Source organism: Aphelocoma coerulescens, chromosome 5 (genome assembly GCF_041296385.1).
Source record: "Aphelocoma coerulescens isolate FSJ_1873_10779 chromosome 5, UR_Acoe_1.0, whole genome shotgun sequence".
Taxonomy (NCBI): domain Eukaryota; kingdom Metazoa; phylum Chordata; class Aves; order Passeriformes; family Corvidae; genus Aphelocoma; species Aphelocoma coerulescens.
Window position 1 is genome coordinate 28,189,877 of NC_091019.1, and position 20,984 is coordinate 28,210,860.

Genomic DNA, 20,984 nt, shown 5'->3' on the forward strand with positions numbered 1-20,984 from the left:
TGCTGAGAAAGCAAAAAAAACCCATTGGTGTGTTTGTGTGTTCAGGCGTTTTTGGGTTTCTTTCTTTCTTTTCCCAAGCCTGAGTGGTCTTTTGGGATTTGATAAGAAAAGTAACTATCCAGTCACCCTACTCTCTCCATCTTCCTCCACACCAGTTTAACTTACTAGCAGTTAGCAGGCTCTTAACTCTGCGCAGGTGTCTGACAGAGTTGTCAAAGTGATGTCTCTTCTACTACTGCTGCTCTGGCAGCAAAGTCCTGAGCAAGCCCTTCCAGGAGAGTGAAGGCACGGACTTTTCTCTGTGCTTCCCGCAGTGAAAGACAGTGCAGGGATGCTGAAATCCAGACTGTGTAGACACTGGAGGCTTTGCTTTTAGTCACTGTGCTTGGGAATAATCTTACTTTGCTCTCCCTTATCAAATTCTATTACCCTGTATTTATCTGGTTGCCAGAATGTGTGTGTAGTACATGGGCTGTGTGTCTGTGAAGGCCTTAGAGACTGCAAACAGCATGAGATTTTTGACTGTAGTACTGCAGTGGATGAACTGTCTCTCGTCTCCGTTTGTCTCCCTGGGAATCACATTAATGCATCTGAGCTTTCTCAAATGTATGCTGGCTTGAGTAACCTGTTCCTTTCTGCCAGGAAAAAGAGGTTCTTTATGATAGTTTCTGAAAACTTGTGCTTAGCTTTCTGATTTTGGGCTGTTGCCCAGATCCTTGGGCAGTGAGCAAGGGTCATGGCATTTGCCTGGATTCAGAGCAGCCCTTGCCTGCTGTAGGCTGGGCCACGCAGAGCAGCAAAGAGCCAGCTCCTAGGTCTTCCAGGCCAATATTTTGTTACAACCCTTACTATGTGACAAATACTGTAAGCAACCTGTATCTTCTGAATGGAGTTTACAGTAGGAGCAGTGATTATATCCACAAATGTGTGTAATTTGCCAGGGCAAATGCTTTTCCTCAGTTTGTATTCTGATCTGCCTTCATAGCTGTAGTAGGCAATTTTGGGTCTGTGAAAATAGAGCTTCACTACTGTTGATAAGTAGAATGCATTTGCACCAAATGAATTGATTAAGATTTCTGCCTTGTTTGTCTGGGCAGTATCTCTTATCTACTTTATTTTCTTTCACAAATGTGTTGCAGGGAGATGCTTTCCTGTTAATTTCCTGTACTCTGTGGCTTATTGAGGATGTGCTGCCATTTCTGTAAATAAGGTTTCTTTAAGAATCTAGAGTTTTGATTATTGAGTTTTGAAAGGTTTTCTATGGTTTTGTCTCCCCAGCTTTTTTTCTGCTTAATCTCATAGAGGTTAAATTGCTAATTATTCCCCTCTTTTCTGTAGGTGCTGTGATTGGGGATGGACAGTCAGCTGTAGCCAGCAACATTGCCAACACCACCTATCGGCTCCAGTGGTGGGACTTCACTAAGTTTGATCTGCCTGAAATCAGCAATGGTAAGCTGGAAAAGACACCAATACCGTATTTTGTCTATAGTGACCAGAGCTAAGGTAAGCTCTAGGATCTTTCAAAGGCCGCTGTATGTTGCAGGTCTTGTTTGTCATGTTGCATTGGGAACTGTAAAATGCTTAGTCTTTTGAGGAAGTTGACTAAAAGCTTGTAGAGCTGTTCCCACACTTGTGTATTCTTGCAACCACCAAATCCATGCATAAATAGGGCTTGTTTTTTGTGAGCCATTCCATGGGCATATACCATTCTCTTAGAATCCTGTATTCAATATCTTCATTCTCTTACTAACAAGTTTCTAGAGAAATACTGTCTTTATACCTTTAAATTAGAACCTGCTAATGAACTGTGTCTGATTTCTCTGAGTTATTGACATTAGTGTGTGTTAAAGTGCTACAGTACATTTTGGGAATCAGGACCCTAGTCTGTTGCTTACCATATTATTGCAAGCCCAGGGAAGTAGATGTACCTTCTAGTCATTTGCAAAAGCAGTGATCTGTCCTGTTTCTCAGGTAAAAGCTGTTTCTGGATCAGGAATCTGACCAATATTGCTGATTTTATGTATTTTCTCTTTCATTTTGTGGAATTTAGACCATAGTTTCACATGTCTTCTATGGCATAAGCTAACTCTCACATTGGAAAAGACTTCCTTATGCAGGCACAAGCATGTTTGATGCTTGTGGTCAGCTGATCAAAGAATGACATTTTAAGGGCTAAAACGAACTTGACTAGAAAGGCTATTTTTAACCCAGAATGCTATCCTGATATAGCTTGTTGCACAGCTGCAGAAATGTTTGTGGCAGCCTGGAATGAAGATAGGAGGTAGATATTCATGAGTGTTTCTTTGTACAAGTGATTTTTAGCTTAGGCCATCTCTGTGCATATGTGAAAGTCACTGCTTGATTTCTCAGCAAAACCAGATTGGATTCTGCTTTAAGGGACTGACTTTTTTTAGGAAGAACAGGGATTCTGTTTTCAGAAAGACTTCTGCTTTCACAGGTAGTCACTAAAACGAATTGAGAAAAACTCTCACAGTCACAGCTCTGTGTGTTCTGCATTTCCAGAAATTGCATATCTGACAACAGATGTCTCTGTGGGGTAGCGTCCTGCTGCTTAAAGAACCCACAAAAGGAGAATGTGTGGTGACACTGTAGTAGGAGAGATGCAGAGAACTGAAATCACAGAATCAAAGAATAGTTTTGTCTGGAATGGAGTTTTAACCATCATCTTGTTCACTTCCCCTGCTATGAGCAGAAACATCTTTCCATAGATCAGGTTGCTCAAAGCTCCGTCCAGTCTGGCTGTCATGGTTTAGCCCCGTGCAGTCACTTGCTCACTTCTTCCCGCCCCCTTTAGGATAGGGAGGACAAGCAGACAAAGGTATAACTCGAGGGTTGAAATAAAATCAGTTTAATAACTGAAATAAAGTTAATAACAACAAAAGCAATAGTAGTTATGAAAAGGGGGGGAATGGAGGGGAGAGAGGGAAAGTGGGGCGGGGAATAAAACCCAAAAAACACAAGTGATGCACAGCTTACCACCCACTGACCAATGCCCAGCCCATTCCCAAACAGTGATTGGCCCCTTCTGGCCAACTCCCTCGATTTCTACACTGGGTGTGATGTTCTGTGGTGTGGAAGATCCCTTTGAACAGTTTGGATCACCCATCCAGACCATATTCCCTCCCAGTTTCCTCTAAGAATCAGTGCTCAAGGCAAAGTTTTGCCACACAGTGGCAATACTTTTGGTGATCCTGCCAGACTCTGGAACAGAATAAAGATGAACTCAGAGGGGGAAGCATCTTAAATTCTTTGGGACTTCTCTGCAAGTTACAGAGTGGTTGAAGAGTGCTTCAGCTGCTCATAGCTTATTTTTTTTTTGCTTCATCTGGCTGCTGAGGAGAATGCTGCCAATTAAAAAAAAAAACCAACATAAGATGTTTGTTTATAATTTACAAAATCCCATAGAAATTAAGAACCATCTGCAGCTCAATACATCAGTGTTTCAATCTTCTCTCTCTCACCTACCAGGATGCTTTTATTCTGAAATAGCTTCCAATTAGCTGGAAATTGGGTATGGTTTCTGTTGTCATTGTGCCCTTCTTGTGGGCCACATTCCAGCTACAAGTCCATCCCCAGCCCTTCCGACTCTATGTGCTTCATAGTACTTGGCTTGTCCATCTTGTCCTATGACCATTTGGAAATGTTCATTTTTATTCTTCTTTTATATGCTGAGCCCAATCCTGTCATTTCTAGTCTATTAACCTTATCTCCTTCTGCCAAGGTGTGGTAGGGATGTATGAAGATGTAGCAGCTATGCTTATACTAAACCAGGTATTTGCCAAGCTTGCCTAGGCACGCACCAGAGGCAAGCTGCAGGTTTGCCAAGGTGCACGACTTAGAGATAGTAGAGCATGGTGCTAAGAACATCAGTATTGTGGGTTCAATCCCCATATGGGCCATTCACTTAAAAGTTGTGCTTGATGATCCTTGTGGATCCCTTCCAACTCAGAATGTTCGTGATTCTCATATTCTCAAATGAGTAACAGTGGAGTGATGGGTTGGACGAGCTTTTTGTGATTCTTCATGAACTTGGAAATAAACGATTTTCCCAGTAAAGCATGTGACCTCAGTAGCTCCTCTGTTTCCTCCCATTGTTTCCTATAAATCAGAGGTGGTCCTGTGAGATAATCTGTTTGCACAGAGGGGGCTATTGCACTTCCTGGGACTGGCTTAAGCCGCCAGTGGTTTGGGAGTTCAGGCAGATGAAATCATGCAGCTGAAGTTTGGGACTGCCTGCCAGCTCCTCTCTCCATCAAAGAAATTATTCTGTTGCCGACCTCCATCTCTGAGCAGCTCTTCTTCCTGTAACAATTAAACAAAGAAAAGATAGCTTGGAAGTAGGATGTTTTCCATTGAAGCGGATGCATCTGAGTAAGTGACAGCAGCGTGATTAGTGCAGTCCTGTGATCTCAGTGTTTGGGCCCCAGCACCCTTGGAAGCCTTGGGCTCAGGATGTGGCTCCACAGCAGCAACCTCACTGATGCTCCAGCAAGAGCGCACAGAAACAGATCCTGCTAGTCCTGGGAAAATGGCTGTGCAGGGACTAGTGGAATTTTAGTCTCAGCGCTGTCTTTCTCTGTTAATTGCAAAATGGAAAAAGATAGCTTCAGATTTCTTTTCTTCTTTTGCCAGTTTTGCTTTTAATAGCTCTGAAATAAACATGACCCGGTCCTATATTGAAATTGTCAGTCATATCAGCATTGGGGCGGAGAATTTATTTGACAGCAGAGACAACGCTATTTCTGCATTTATTTAATATTCTTCTAGTGAGCGTTGCATATCCTTAAAATTCCTGCAGCTAAGTATTGAAAACAGTGTAGAATATAGGCTTTCCACAGTAAAATATTTGAAGGCTTTCTCTCTTGGTTATATTTTTTGAATGTAGTTTCTCTCATGCTGCTCACTACTCATAATTTCAGTTTCTTGCCAATTTCTAGTGCTGAATTAGGTCTCGTTTAGGAATCAGGAATTTGTCATGTTCTAACACTGGTTGGGTCTTGAGGAAGGTGATTTGACCAATACTTACTGATCCACAATGGAATGCAGGGTAACTTAGTAGAAAAAGAAATAATGGTAAACAAACTTTTTAAAGAGGAGCAGCTGTTAAGAGAATGCTCTCTTTAAGGGTGGCTAGGGGTGGATGATGTGTCCAGCACAGTTTTGCTTTGGCAAACAGTGCTATTGCTGCTGGCATTCCAGGCCTTCTCCAGCTTCAAGCATAATTAATGTTGTAGGTGTAAGCACACCAAGTTGGCACAACAGCTTGATTAATTTGTTCTCTGATGTTTCTTTGATCTGTTCTTTCAGTTCTGTGGTTGCATTAACAACAAAAGAAAACAAGAGATGAAAGGGCAGACTTGTTCCAAGTAGTTTTCCAAAAATAGCAATTATTTTCCCCCTAAAATCTTCTGTATTGGCTTCATTTCATAGTCAGGCCTCAGGCTCAAAGAAACCAAATAGCCTCTGGCTTTGTCAAATGCATGGGTATGTTTATCTTTCTCATATCTTGAGAACCTTGTAAATGCTGTCCTTAAAATGAAACCTTGCTGAGATTTCCACCTGTCACATTCAGACTTTTTCTGATTGCACAGTAGGCTCTCTTGGTTCCAGATGTAGGTGCTACCTGAGTCCTCATCCTTCATAAATGAGGGAAAAGCAAACAACCATAATACCAGTATGAATCAGGTAATGAAAGATTGAAATAAATAGCACTCTTTCCCGTTAAGCACAACTTGCATCTGGAATGTTTTGTATTCCTGGCACACATCAAGGTGAAAAGATAGTTCTTGTGTGGTAGGAGAGTTCACATATTATGTTTTGCTAAGAGACATTCACCATATGCAACAAACTTTAAAAACAAGATGATATCCATTCATATTGGTCATCATTGTAGACTGCTCACCAAAAACCTCAGTGCTGTGCTGGAAAGGAGCAGGGGGGTGGGAAAAATCCTGTAGATAGAAAATGAGTGAACATGTGCTGTATGATCTACTCTGGGTGACTGGTGATCCAAACCCAATGTTGTCGTAAAAAGACATACAGTAAATCCTAGATGAGGAAGAGGATTAGAAACCTGGAAATGAAAAACATAGCCCTGAAACTGTACAAGTGGAGGAAATACACAAAACATGGTAATATCCCCAAATCTGTAAATGGTACAGAAAAAATATAAACATTTCTTACCTTACAAAAATAAAAATATGATATTTTCTCTTAGGAATGTCCAAGTTTGCACTGGATTAAAAAACAAAAACAAACTTCAAAAGCTGAGAAGAGACATGGATTCTATAGACCATGATTCTTCAGTAGTTACAGAGAAATCAGTATCTGTTCTCTCTAAAACTTCTTGTACCCCTTCAAAAAGCAGGAGTTCAGTCCGGAAGAGCCCCTGGGCTAAACAGGTCCTGTTTAGGACCTGTCCCTGGACCTGCTGGAGCAAGTCCATAGGAGGGCCATGAAGATGATCAGAGGGCTGGAGACCCTGTACTATGAAGACAGGCTGAGAGAGCTGGTTTTGTTTAATCTGGAGAAGAGAAGGCTCCAGGGAGCCTTTCAATACTTAAAGGGACCTTCGGAAAAAAATACAGAAAGAGACTTTTTCCTTGGGCAGGTAATGACAGGACAAGGGAGAATGATTTTATGCTAAAAAAGGGGAGATTTAAGTTGGATGTCAGGAGAAAGTTCTTTACTTGGGGGGTGATGAGACACTGAAACAAGTTGCCCAGAGAAGCTGTGGATGCCCCTTCCCTGGAAAATGTTCAAGACCATGTGTGATGGGACCCTAAGCAGCCTGATTTCGTAAAAGGTGTCCCTGTCTGTGGCAGGAAGGTTGAAACTATGTGATCTTAAAGGTCCCTTCCAACTCAAACCATCCTATGATTAAGTGACACCCATACCTGTTGTCTGAGGGAGCAAGTCTATGATCTTGTCATTAAGAATATTGAGAAGCCATGACTTACAGAAACTGCAACCAGAGCCCAGAGGTGCAGGACAAACTTTGGTATCTTGCAGAATAGGAATGAGAGAGAACAGTTCTTAGACCCCCCAAAAATGGACTGGACTATTATTTTTTTTTTCCAATAATCAAAGGTTTTTGCAGGGTTGCTGGTGTTTCGTAGTTGTATCTCTGTCAAATGCACTGCATGTGTGCTACGTTTATTTGCTCTGTTTGTTGTCTTCTTGCTTGGCTCTCTTTTAACTAGTTAAGTGTTTGGCTGTGAGAGTCCCAATACTCACCTTCTTAGTATGTTCCCATTCCCCCATTTTTTGTGATCTTTTGAACCACCTGTTCTTCATGGGCCATGTGTATTTCATGTACTGGTATTGCAGCCTTGATAGTGACTACAATTATTTACCTTTTTCTGTTCAGCACCTTTCTGTTTATACTAGGCTGAAAATTACTGGTTTTAGCAGCTTCTAGACTGAAAAATTGGTTGAATAAATTTAGAGTACAGGTGTAGGTGGTTTGGTACAGAATGTAGTTACATAGTCCACTTTCAATCCTTGTCTTCTTTTTCATCAGAGTTTCTTAAATGGAACAGTAGATAGAAGTTGATACTCAGCCACAGAGGAAAGCAAGTCCCCAGGAGAAATGTCTTTTAGACCAGAAAAATTAAAGATGAGGTTCAGTGAATGCTTTAAATCAGCAATGCTGTGGGAAGGGCAGTCCTTGTCTGCTTCCCTCTCATGACTACTTTTTGTGCTGCTGGAAGCGTCTATGCAGCCATGGGGTGTACTGGGTTGGGAAGCTGTTCTGGCTAAAGAGTGACCTAGACAAGACAGTAATTTCTCATAGCAGTTCTCTGATGCAGCTTTCTTCTACACAGGTGTTGGAAACAAAGGGTAGGATTTGTTGAAGTGTTGAGCTACTGCCTTAATTTGATTTACAGGTTTGGACTTTCAGAAATATGCACAAAAGCATTTTTGGTACTGTTACTTCTTAAACTAGTAAGGAATCTAGACTAAGAAGTGCCTTCATAAACTCGCTTGCAAATTTAGCTGCAATTAAGGCCTCTTGTGGGCTAGGTATGGTCTGATGGTTTAGAAGATCATTTCTGGACTGTAGAAATTGACAGTGTTCTACCTGGTTCTGTAGCTTCAAACATGTGAGATGCGGTGTTCCATCTTCTAGCATGCAAACTTTCTATATTGCAAGCATGGGCTTTATTTTTTTTATATTTCTTGAGTTTGAAAATACTAGAACCTGAAATTTCCCTGTCCCAAAAATAGTGTATGTTGGTTCAGCTTCAAACCTCCTGAAAAACTGAAGGGCATTTGGGCTAGGCTGGTAAAGTGGACATCACTCCAGCTGTGTCCTAACAAGGTACCACTGAACTGTTGGTGCAGATGATGCTTAAAGGCCTTGGAACCTGATTGTACTAGAGCTTGTAGTCTTCATGTGCAAGGTACAAAGGGGAAAACACTTGCATGAGGTCACCCAGCAATTTACCAGCAGGGATTAAAACTATTGTTTTATGGGTTGCTGCTCACTACCATCTGCTGAACAGTTACTTTGCTAATTTGCATGAGTGTCTCAAATACTGGAGTAATTAAATGGAGGACTGGCTGGAGAAGGCTCTGCCCTTTTTCAGTGACTTTATCCAAGATAGGTGTAAAAATCAGCTGTCAGAAATTAATGTCTGTATCTGCAGGGAGGAGTTTTTCACTCACCTCCTGTTTATTGGAGATGAGGAGAGCGGGAACGAGGCGCTCCACAAGAGAAGGGGAAATGAATTAAGGTGTACTGTTTCTAATGAGACTGCTGCTGGAGTTTGTCAGTGTCATGATTTGAGACTTGTTTAAACTGTGCTGTCCTTTGCAAAGGATGCTGTTATACTTAACAAAGGGAGGGGTTTGATAAAGTGCAATTGCTACTATTTCTTGGCCCAGGGCTTCAGGAGGTGAGTAAATTTAATTTCCTGGGCTCATTGCAGTGCCTTATCTCCGTTTTGGAGCAAGGTTTACATTAATCAGGGTATTAACATTTCATAAACTTTTGGAAGAAGCTAAATGTCTTGAGTGCCTTTTGCGTGTTCTGTCCGTTGTCCAACATTAAGTTTAAATCTTACTTTATTCTCTGTTCAACCTTAGTGCTTTAATGACTGTTCCTTTCTTTCTTTGCAGCCTCTGTGAATGTCCTTGTCCAAAACTGCAAGATCTACAATGATGCTAGCTGTGATATCTCTGCTGATGGGCAGCTGCTGGCAGCCTTCATTCCCAGCAGTCAAAGAGGCTTCCCTGATGAAGGAATACTGGCTGTATATTCTCTGGCACCCCACAACTTGGGCGAGATGCTTTACACAAAAAGATTTGGTAAGCACGCAGCAAGAAGTCAGGGTGGGAGGGGGTGTGAGAACCTCAGAACTTCAGCCTTCAGTAAGAAGTGCAACAGCCTAACATCAGTAATTGTAGCAACAGGAAACACTAGATTGGCCATCTAGCCAGCCACAGACACAGTACTGCTGGGGAGAGGCTTGTGGTATGGTCTGGACAAGTAAGGTTCTGGTATGGGGGAGCTGCTAAGGAATAGTTTTTTATTCCTTAAAGGACTTCATTGTCTTAGTGATAGAACACCTGCAGCAAGGAAATGTCCTGTAAAATTTGTAACTTGTGGAGGTCTCCTTATTCTTCTCTACCCGTTATGAGATTAGTGTGGCGTACATTATGAGAATGCTGGAAGGGAGTGAAAAAACCTGTGTGGGTGAAACATGGGGCAGGATGCCAACTCGTGAGAGAAATAACGCCTCTTCTCTTCATAGGACCTAATGCCATTTCTGTGAGCCTGTCTCCAATGGGCAGATACGTTATGGTGGGACTGGCTTCCCGACGTATCCTGTTGCACCCCACTACAGAACACATGGTTGCTCAGGTTTTCAGGCTGCAACAGCCCCATGGCGGAGAAACCTCTATGAGGGTGAGTGTATGTGTATTCTGTTTCTGTGTGTTTGGCTCCAGCCTAGTGGTTAGTTGCTGGGTTATAATAACAAAGAGGTAGCGTGCTCCAGACACACTGAATAATAAACATGTGAAGGAGTTTATTACAGAGGCATGCAAACATGGCAGGAGAATGTAAATACAACATAATTGTGAATTTTTTCTCTTGTTTCAAATATGATGACAAACAAATACATTCCATGTTGTGGAATACATTCCTAGGGCTAGCTATCATTCAGAGTACCTACTAGGTCTTTTGTACTTTTTCAGGTAATGTGCATCTTGTTTGTGGTACTACAGTTGGCTTTGCTGAGGCAGCTTATCAGCTGAGGCTTCAGGATCACGTTCTATCATTCCTAAAAGCAAGTAACCTCTAGGACAGCAGCCGTCAGCAGTTTTGGGAAGGGTAGGAGCCAAGCTTCATATCGTACCTGCAAACTGAAGTTGAGGCTTACCAAAGCTGAAGTTGAGGCTTTTCCCAAACATGCTTTGCTGGCTATTTATTAGTTTTTAATGTATATGTAAGCATATTTTGGTGATGGAATTATCTTTATGTTCTTCTGCTTTGTAGGACAGCTGAACCGTGATCCACTCTGACTCATTTAGTACCCGAGGGAAAACCTTTGTCTTTTCACTAACTGGCAGAGTTGAGAACATGTGTGTCTTGCTTTCTTAATGAGTGAAGCACAACAGATGTTCATTGATAGTTCAAGGTAGTAAAAGCCATGTCCAGTTCATAATGCACAAAGAGAGTTGAAGAGTCAGAACTAAGTAATTTTAAAGCTGAAATTTGGGTTGGATTCAAGTTCTAGACCATGTATTCAGGTGATTTGTTTTAAGGAGATGAATTTTGAGGGATAACTTTACCACAGAGAAACTCATTCCACGAGAAATCTTTTTTTCCTCTTTTTTTTTTTTTTTTTTTTTTTAAAGCCTCTCTATCATTACTTTTGGCAGTGTTTTCCCAGTGTACAAGGGTTGCAGTGAGGCATTTGTCTACTTACCTGACACTGAGGAGAGACTTGTCTCTGGGAGAAATTCCTTGATTCACCTTTGGATTCTGTAGTTGCTCTTCAGACAGTTCATGATTCAGAGAGAGTCACTTTATCAGCTGATGTAAAATTTTCTCTTGTTTATTGTCATCATCTGCTCTGTATTATAAGGCAAGGGAAGATCAATGACAAAGGTATTCTTTCATGCACCAGTCAGCACTTTATCAGACCTGGTTCTGAGCTACCATTCTGGTACAGGCCTCTCAAAGTAAGAGACAGAAATTACAATGTATTTATGAAAAAAAGCACAATTTGGTTTACAGGTACCGTTGGTGGAAGCTGTGTGGATATAAGATCACAAAGTACATGGATTCAGCATCCTTTTAGATCCTTTTAAAAATGTAGTTTGCCCTGGTACTGTTTTCTTTTCAGCTATTTTAAGATCCTAGTGAAATGCATATTTTTTCTGCCAGAAACTGGAGTAGCCCTACCCACAGTCTTTTTACCATATCATAAGTAAAGACAGAGAAGTCCTATTAGCAAAAATCACATGTCTTCCTCTCATCTGTCCTTTACATTTGCTCTAAACTCCAGTTGCTATGGCTTCTAGCCCTTACTTTTGGAGACATTTTTCTGTAGCCAGCTAAATCAGCAAGCTCCCTGTCTAAATGTTTCATTTATATTTCTTCATCTCCGTGTCTTCAAATGCTTGTACCCCTGCTCTTAGTCACAATTCAGTGAAGTAATGCTTTGTATTCCTTAATCTTCTCTTGTAATTCAATCTTCCAGCTTTCATTTTTTTTCTCTTTTGAATTCTCTCAAAAAAAACTCTTCTTTTTTTTTTCTTTTTTTTTCCCCCTCCTTCTGGGATATGTTTAAATGTACGTAATGTGATAAGCACAGTTTTACCAGAAGCCCACAGAGGGTAGTTTTTTTCTATTTCTTTTGGACAATGGCCTTTACTTACGCAGCCAGAAACCATCAAGGGAGGGTCAGGTTTTGGGCGGGGGGGAGGGTTGCTGTTTTGGTGCGTTGAAAATTTTGTACAATTTTTTCCCACTCTTGCTTTTCAGACTTGCTCCACATCACTGCACTTCTGTCTTTCTCATCTGCTGTAATTCTGGATTTTTTTTCTCCAGATGGATTGCATGTATTCTAAAGGTTGCTTTTTTCGTGTTTCTTGCACATGTATTTATAGCTTCCAAAAACCTTTCCCCCACGTTTTAAAATCCATCCAGTCTAGCAGGATTTGCTAACTATTTTGCTGTTTTCCCCTTCCCCACATCATGTTTAAAGATGTTAAAAATGTCTTATTTCTGACTGCTTTGGACTTGGAGCTTTATGCATGTATGACAGGGTCACAGCTAGATCAGTTTGAATTAATTGGTTAAAGAACCTTCCTGTTGAGTGATGTTGAATATTGTTTCAACATTTTGGTGTGCTGCTGGTTGTCTTTGTGCGGTCCATAGGACCAAGCTTGAAAAGCATACAGCTGTTAATTTCATAAATAATATCTCCTCCATCTAGTTGTAAATATTAGTGCATCCACCACAGGTATTTCTTCTGCTTTGAGTTTCACAGTAAGACTGCTTCATAAGTTTGTAATACTTTTCAAGACATGTAAAATGAAAATAGAGTTTTAAGTAGGAAACATTATCATTTTCTTAGCACACTATCTTTACAGTGGCTGACATATTCATATTCAGTTGTGTAAAAATCTGTTTATAGCTTGGCCAGCATGCAGTACAAAAAGGTTTAGGAAACCTGGTGAAACTGTATTCTTTAATATCTAATTTAATATGCACCTTAGAATCAGAAAGCATTTTTGTTGCCTCTCTGCCAACAGCTTGTAACACAAAGCACTTGTTACTCAAACTCTTAATTAAAAATGAGTCAGAGCCACGTTTGAAGCAATATTTTGTGGGTATTTTAATTATACACTACTCCAAAACTCCCAGAAGAAATACTACATTACATTTCTTGAGAATTCTTAAAAGTTGTTTGACAGTTCTTTCTGCCTTCCTTCCTGCTTGCCTGCCTTCCTGCCTCCCTCATGGCTTTGGATTTGCAGTCAATGAACTAGAAGAGTAGGGCTTGGCAACATGGCCTCTAAGCCACTGCTGACGAGTGAAATACCATGATTATTTCTGATTCAAATAACCCTTCTTCCACATCCTTAACTAGCAGTCAGTGGAATGCAGGTTTCTATTGCTTGGAGGGTTTCTTCCATCTTGCTGTTAAAATAGAGATTTTGAAGATGCAATTAATTAATTTTGTTACATGAAACTTTAATACATTTAATTGTACTAGAAATCCACTGGCCATCGATGAAATTTTCTGAGAACTGCAGCACTTCTGGATTTTACTAAGGGGCACCTTGGTTATACAAGTGTGCGTTGTCTGTGTACATCTTACTCCTAATATTTCAGAGAGATTGGATAGAGTTCACAACAGGTCAGGGCTGTCGTGATTTGACAGTTACAAATTGTGTTCAGAAATAAAGTCATGAATTGTCATCAAATGTGGTAGTTGTGAGCTAGAGGTTCATGCTTTTTCTGTTCACTCCCTTCAGATTGGCCTGATTAGCATTTCACATGGAAACCTGGCTCTGCTAAAGAATAATTTTTAAACTTCAGTCTGAAAAGCAAAAGCTCTCTAGTAGTGTTGACTTTTAACAGGAGTGGTATGCATGAACTTCAAGTGGTTTTTGCTTGTGTTCTTGTGGGATTTTTTTGCAAATCCCTGAAATTTATCTGTAGCTGGAGAGTACAGGGAAGGAATTGCTTTTAGCAGATCTCTAGCTTGGGGGTGGTACAGATAACAGTGATGCTGGGAATTGTCTGCAATTTGAGTTTCAGAGAGAGAAAGCTTGGAGACAGGACTCCAAATGTGGAGTAAGGATAGGTTGTATAGCCTATTTTGAAAACATAGGTGGAATTAATCTCTAAATAAGAGTGTCTGTTTTCAAGCTGTTCAGTCTAGGGTGATTTCTGAATTCCAGGTGCTTTCAAGCATATATGGAGGTTAAAAGACTTCGAAGAACATGAAATTAGAACCTTGTTTGGAGCTGAAGATCCTTAGAAACATGGAAGACTAAGGATCATATTGCCCTGGAACTGATTGCAGTGGGTACTAGTGAGAAAGACAGCCAGAAGGTAGTTTTATTTCTGGCATTCACAAATGCTGATGTCCTTGCAATGTTTAATGTTTTTCATTTTACCCAGAGGAAGATAACTTGGAAATATCAGCAAAACATGATTACTGGAATCCAAATTAAAATAAAACCTTGAAAGTAGCTTTTAAGTTTAGGATACAAAAAGTGAAGTAGGTGATAGAAAAATTTGATTGGCATGAAGCTGAAGAATGAATCATACAATTTGTGGGGATAAAGTGACTTAACCAAGCCCCATCTCAAATGCTGCACTGTGCTTTGAATGTGGAAAAAATTCAGGCTGTGGAGATCCAGAATTAGTTCTTGACAAGACTGCTGCTATTTGGGAAACATTCCAATTAAGTGGTCGGTCAATAGCCTGGATGGAACAGAGTATGTGTACATTTCCATTGTAAACAGATGGAGAATTCCAAATACCACAGGAAGAAGGGCCTGAAACAGAAAGACTTGCAGAGTTTTAGCACAAGGCCAAGCTTTTTTTGTTTTAGCATATTAACTCTCAATGAGGACAATGCACAGAATTTGTGAAAAGATGGCACAGTTTTACTGAGTGCTATTGCATTCTGAGCTTCATGCAAGTGTCAGTAGAATGTATCCAGTGTGGTCTGCAAAGGTCACTCACTGACTCTCTGGGTGAGCTATGTGTGGTCCTGTATGTTGGGGAAGATGAAACAGGAAAGCCTTATAAATATGATTGCCTGACAAAAGATTTTGGGAATATGAAAACTGTAAGCGACATCGAAATGAAGGCCACCTTTAAGATATAAAGTCTTAGTTACTGAACAACTAGAAAACAATGGTATAGCCGGCTGAAGGTAATCCCCTCTTGATTAGACAATACCCTCTGCCTGCAGACAGGTCCAAGGGTCAGAGCAGACCCTACTAGCTCAGCAGAAGGGGTCCAAGGAGTAGTTTTTAGAAGTTAAAATGTAACACTCTATGGTAATGTAGTAACTCTTATAGGCTGTATGTAAATGTTATAGGATTTGTACCTTGTATTAGATTGGCTAGTGAGAATTAGAATATTCAGTACAGAAGATGATTTATTGTATTGTAACAAGGACCTCGCTCTCTTAGCTCTTAGCTCTTTACTCTCTTAATTCGTCTCTCTTACGCTCTTAACTCTCTTAGCCTCTTGCTCTTAGCTCTCTCGCTTACTCTCTCTCTCTCTCTTACACCTTGGGCCTGCTTGGAGCTGCAGCTGGCAGCTCCAAGCAGTGCCCTTGTACCCATGCCCTTTGCAATAAACAGCGTGCACCAAAGATCTGCTTATAGAGACCTCTCGTCTCCGGCCAGGCCCAACTGCACCCCCCCTCATCACGATCAGTTTCTGCACTGTAGCCATAAGCGACCAGGCTTGAAGCTTGAAAACAAATACCCTGCACATTTGCTTCACTGAGGCACAAGTTAGTTTTGTCAGAATCCATGGGAATGTGGAAAGAAAATTGGGTAGGAGAATATGTGGAGATGTCTTACTGCAACACATTACCTTCAGTGGAAGAGTTCATATGAACTAACATACTTCTGAGAAAAAGAATAGTTTGCAAGAAAGTACCAACTTCTTGCTGTGTTGTTGAAGAAGAATGTGTTGGTATGGTCCCTTGGGTCTTCTTTTAAGAAAGATTTGACATCTTCAGGTCAACAGGGTGATCTTCTGTTGACTCCAAGTAGAACTACAAATAATATATCCAATTACTGCCCAAAGAAATTTTTTGCTCTTGGCAGAAGTCAAGCTGCATAGAATGTTTTTTAGACTTTCAAAAGGCCAAGCAAAGTCACGGACTGCAGGCAGTTCTTGATACTAGGAGAGGACATGGGAACACGACCCTTTTTTCACTGAAATGGGCAATCCTTCCTTTAGCAGAGAAGAGTGTAATTGTCTGGTTGAGACCAAATATTTTATATATTCTGTATGTTGGCAGATTCTGTCAGGTATCTTTAGGAAAACAGATCATATCCAAAACACATATTGGTAAACACTGCTTATGTAGTATGCTGTAAGAAAGAGCTGTACTCAGCATCACTGGAAAATGCAGCACCACCTTGGGGGTGCAGGTGGCACACAGACTTGCACAGTTGTGCACATTTGAGTATGGATGCAGAAATATGCAGGAATAGTATGTTGTAAGAGTTAGTTATGTTGCTGTCTTGACCAATTCAGCTGTGTCTGCCTGAAGCCTGCTAAGGCAGAACTTAGAGGAAACTGTAAAAACTCATTAGAACCCTTCATAAAATACTGTGTTAATATCTCATGTGATGGTTAAACACAGAGCAATGTCTGTTTTAGCAAACTGGTGTGAAGAAAAGGCAAATGACATCTCTTCAGGATGTTTTTACTTCATGGGATGTGAAACTGAGAGCCAAGACATTTTGTTTGGTATTTGGAGAGCAGAGCTCTTGCAGTTCAGATAAGGCCTTGAGCCTGTATACCCCACAGTAGCTACTGTTAGCTTCAGTGCAGTTTGGTACATAGTTTTAACTAGATTTAAGAAATTATGGCAAACATGGTTCCACATCTGAGATTATTTATGTGCAGTCATCTTGCCCAAGTCATTTAGGGGGAAGGGAGCCAAAGTGAATTATTACCAATTTGTATTGAACTGGACATGGTCTGAGAAGAAATTGCTGTTTGCAATTTCATAAAAACTTTTTTTCAGTACTTCTTTCTATCATCTTCCTTGAGTTAAATTTGAACCAGCTCTTTCCTCCAGTATTTATTCCTTCAGACATGTAGGCAGCTGGATGACAGCCTCTTTTCACCTAGATGAGGATGCATGTAGCCCTGTCATCAACATATTGTTGACATTTGATCTTGTATGCCATTCTACTGAGGCTCAGCAGATGGAGAATAGAGTGGAATGGCAGCTGTGCACAAATCCTTTGCTCTTGTCATTGGATTTTTAACACACTGTAGATGTTGCTGTTACAGTCTCAGCATGACATTTAATGAGGAATTCACAGGTAGTGGTTTTGGTTTGCAGTCTGAGTGAAGGGCAAAGAAGGAAAAGTTTGTCATTCCTTTTGCCAGAGAAGTGACCGTATCTTCATTGGATTGATCCAGCATTGAGAGCTGTTGGTGACTTTTGCAGGAGAGAGTAGCAGTGGGGCACAGTCCTGTTGGCACAGTTCAGTTCGCTTCTGCATCTGCACTGAACATACATACACACGTATCTATCTTCCGTCACTCCAATCCCTTTGGCATTCCTGTTTCTTTCCTTTCATCTTTTCCAACCATGTGCATATGCAAATGAAAGGGTAATTGTTTTGTTTAACAGTTTCTTGCTTACTCAACCCTAGGTTTCAGATCCAGGTTTGGACCAGTCCCCTAAGGGGGTTTTTGGAGCTATTACCTTGGTTTTGCAGGCTTTGGAAGACAGGTAGTAAAATAATGAGCCACTTCACTGCAAGTGTGTTATTTTACTGAGAGAGAGCTTTGCTACCTAAGATGATCCATTTCTTCATAAGACCTTGTTCCCACTAGTTATATTTAAATGTAGTAGTTGCATGGCAGGCTTGTGAAATACAGTACCAGCTGATAATGCAAAGAACTCATCTAAAGAAAGAAAGGATTAGGTGTGCTTTAATGAGACTTCTCTGAATTTGAAATATCAGCAATAAATTGTGATCAAGTAGGATCAGAAAGAACCAACAATCTTTTACATTTGCAGAAAGTTTCTCATTCCATCCAACAAGAATTTCTGGTGCTGACCTGTTTTAGGAATTGGATCAACTATCCACAGTTAAGGTTTCAGTTGTTGCTGAAAATTAAGAGTTCTCATTTAATTCACTGTGGCTCAGAAAGCAAAGCTAGGATTTTCTGCATGGACAACAGGTGCAGGAAAAAGGCAGAAAGAGGTTTGTTGTATTGGTAAAAACTGAAGAAAAATTTTATATATAATCCTATTGCATCTGAGGAAGATAAATGGAGTTGAAAGAAATTTTATTTGTGCTGAGCATTGGACGATAAAATCCATTTGAGGATAAGACTGACAAATCCAAAAAGATAAGTGCATTATTTTTCACTTCTTCCATTTTAACAGAGAAGATCTATTGGAAAGATGTGTATATTGTTAGCAAGAATCAGCTGTGGGGGAGGGGTTGAGCAGCACACACCAACCTGCCTAATAAAGGAGAGACTGGGAGCAAAAAAGCAAATCTTTTCCCCTGTCTCATTGTGGAAAATGCGTGCCTTTTTCTTTGTATCTGCATATAGGCACAGAGACGCCTTCCAAACAAAGGGGAGACTTGCTATGTTTCAAAATGCTGGTATACACTGTCTTATGAACAAATGTATTGAGCAATCAGTCAGTTATCCCAAGGAGTATTTGTTTTGCTTTGCTTTGCTCTGCTTTAGACAAGCTAGACTTGAATTTTGCTGTAGAGGGCTCTGGGGTTTGTGGCAGTGCAAGTCTTAAGCCTGAAATTCATCATCTTTTGTGAAATTGTTTAATAGAAGGCAAAGTAAAGAATGTAATCTAAGCAGAAATATAGTGTTATTTATTAAGGAGATCAGGTCAGAATGTCTTTTTCTTATTATACTTCTGGGCCTTCGAAAAACAAACTAATTGACTGCATAATACAAGTCAGTGATGCAGGTGGCTTACTGGCAAAGGACATGTGGTGTATTCAGGGGAGTGGTAGATGCTTTATAGAAACTTAGCTGATACCTTCATGTCAGAGCTGAACTAGTTAACATGTTGACGTTCTAAAAATGTCAGGTAAGATACTTTGGTGGCAACAGGGTATTGGGAGGAGACAAAAAAATGAAAAAGATAATTAATTGATTTAAATGCTCTCTTGACAAGGTTCTTGCAATCAAAAAAAATGAAGTCAAACTTGCTCTGCTTATGCCTTCATGCTGTCACTGCACCTTATGTGCTGCTCTGGCAAATACTATTGGAGTTCATACTTTTATGCATTTGTTTTAATGCTCTTTGAGTAGTTTCAGACTGTATGTAGGCCTTCCTTGGAGATGTATTTCAGTGAACTTAATACAGTGTTGTGGATTGGCTGTGATTTTAGGGCTGCACCTGTGACATATTTCACACAGCTTAGATTGCTAAAGTATGAAGTACCTATGCTGGCCAGAGTCTCTGGTATAGCTGCAGTTGCATTGACCAAGCTGTGCAGCCTCTACAATCACTGTGATAGTATAACCCCTACCCATATGAAGAGCACTTTGTTTACCAATACAAACTTTGCATCTGTGTAGGTGTATGGTACAATTGTTGGCTGCACAGTTATACTCATCCAGCAGAGATAAATGATCCTTTCTGAAGCTCTTCCTCTGTAACCCCGGTCAGAGTAGCTGCGAAACTGTGTATTTTACCAGTCCGCAAAGAGGTTTCTATAGTGTTTAACACATCAGATATTTCTTTCCCTGTGTGTTTTCATTGTCTGTCAGCCTTTGGTGACAGTGTTAATTCAGTTGAAAATTAATAATTATGTTTTAGGCTGGTGGTTTATAAGCCTTTCTTATCTGCTTCAGGGATAGGACAATCTCCCCATGTAAAGGCGACAACAGCTGCACTCCCTCCCCAAGTGGTGTTTATCAAGGTTGATCTAATAGCCAGCTTGCTGCTTAGGCTAAGCGAAGGTAATGGCTTGAAATTTGTTGGCATCTTGAAAGCAGATGCATCTAGTCGAGAGCAGAAGTGTCTCTATTGAATTAAAAGAGATAAAAAGCAAGAGTTCCTGCTGAGTTTTCCTACCTGCTTGTGCCAAAACTTTTCTCTAGCTTCAAAACATGTTTGTTCTTTCTTGAGTGCCAGAGAGAAGAAAGATCTTGCTCTGCCAAACAAGTAGTGTTCAGCACTCCCCTGCTTTCCATTGCTCTCCTTAGAGGTGGGAAGGGCTTGAGCAAAGAGGCGGCTGTGCAGCTGATGCGATGCCTCCGCTTTGGCCAGGCGCGGTGCCGCTTGGATCAGGCGAGTGGTGCAGCACCGTCGCCAACTGGCAGCAGTAGCACAGACTTGGGGCAGCCTGCTGCTGCTTTGATGACTGACAGGATCCTGGCGATTGCTCTGTCCAGCTTTTTAGTGTTGACACATCCCAGAAATGGGAGGGGGGGGGGGGGAAGGTGGAATTTGATGTTATTAAAAAGCAGCAGCTTCCCTGGGATAGAGTGGGAGGGGAATACAAAAGGACTAGCTCAATAACGAGGATGTAGCAGAGACTTTTAGCAAAAAGTTTTCTTACCCCTCCAGGGCAGGTATAAATTAACTGTCTAGCTCTGTGCTTATGTGTTGTGCCCTGGGCCTGTCAGCTTGACACTGAGGAAGAGATCATTGGGAAAGATTCCTTGAGGCTGTTGATTGTCATGCAGCCTCTCCTGGCACTCTGCCATAAGTAAGCACCTAAGCTGGTGGCTGTGACAGGTGTGCCAGTACTGATGTGACAGCAGTGACAAGTTGGAGGGGAAACAGCAGCAGTGGGCTTGAGGTGGCCTTTGCACTCCAAATGTGGCTTGTTTGCTGAATAATTTGAGGGCCTGTATTTTTCTTTTCTTCATGCCTTACAGCCCTGCTTTCTTTGAGCCATCTTTTCCTGTGGCTGTGAAGTGTTGAAAGGAGCTTTACAGAGTTCAGTGCATGATGTACATGCCCACTCCTGTTGAGTGAGGATGGAGAAGGCACACCAAAGAGAGAGGTAGTTGTTTCTAGTACAGTTTTTGGAAATAGAAAAGTGCAGACATAAATTGCTCAACCAACTCTTTCCCCACACTTCATGATTACAGGAATGTAGAATGGAAGCAACCAACTTGTTTCTTTAGTGAATATTGCTTTCCCTTCGTGTGAGTTGCCTTCTGTGTGGAAATTTAGGTACCTAGACAGTTTTGGTTTTTCTAGAGGAAGACTTTTTACCTT

At 40.9% G+C, this 20,984-nt stretch overlaps 1 protein-coding gene across 5 annotated transcripts in view; it reads left to right on the top strand.

Moving 5' to 3' along the window:
• AMBRA1 (autophagy and beclin 1 regulator 1) overlaps positions 1 to 20,984 on the top strand; it is a 131,462-nt gene that overhangs the window by 78,240 nt on the left and 32,238 nt on the right. For all 5 annotated transcript variants that reach the window (XM_069017316.1, XM_069017313.1, XM_069017315.1 and 2 more), the window contains 3 exons: positions 1,339 to 1,449; positions 9,145 to 9,333; positions 9,780 to 9,934. In XM_069017316.1, the coding sequence (XP_068873417.1) occupies positions 1,339 to 1,449; positions 9,145 to 9,333; positions 9,780 to 9,934 (455 nt within the window). The remainder of the gene's footprint in view (positions 1 to 1,338; positions 1,450 to 9,144; positions 9,334 to 9,779; positions 9,935 to 20,984) is intronic.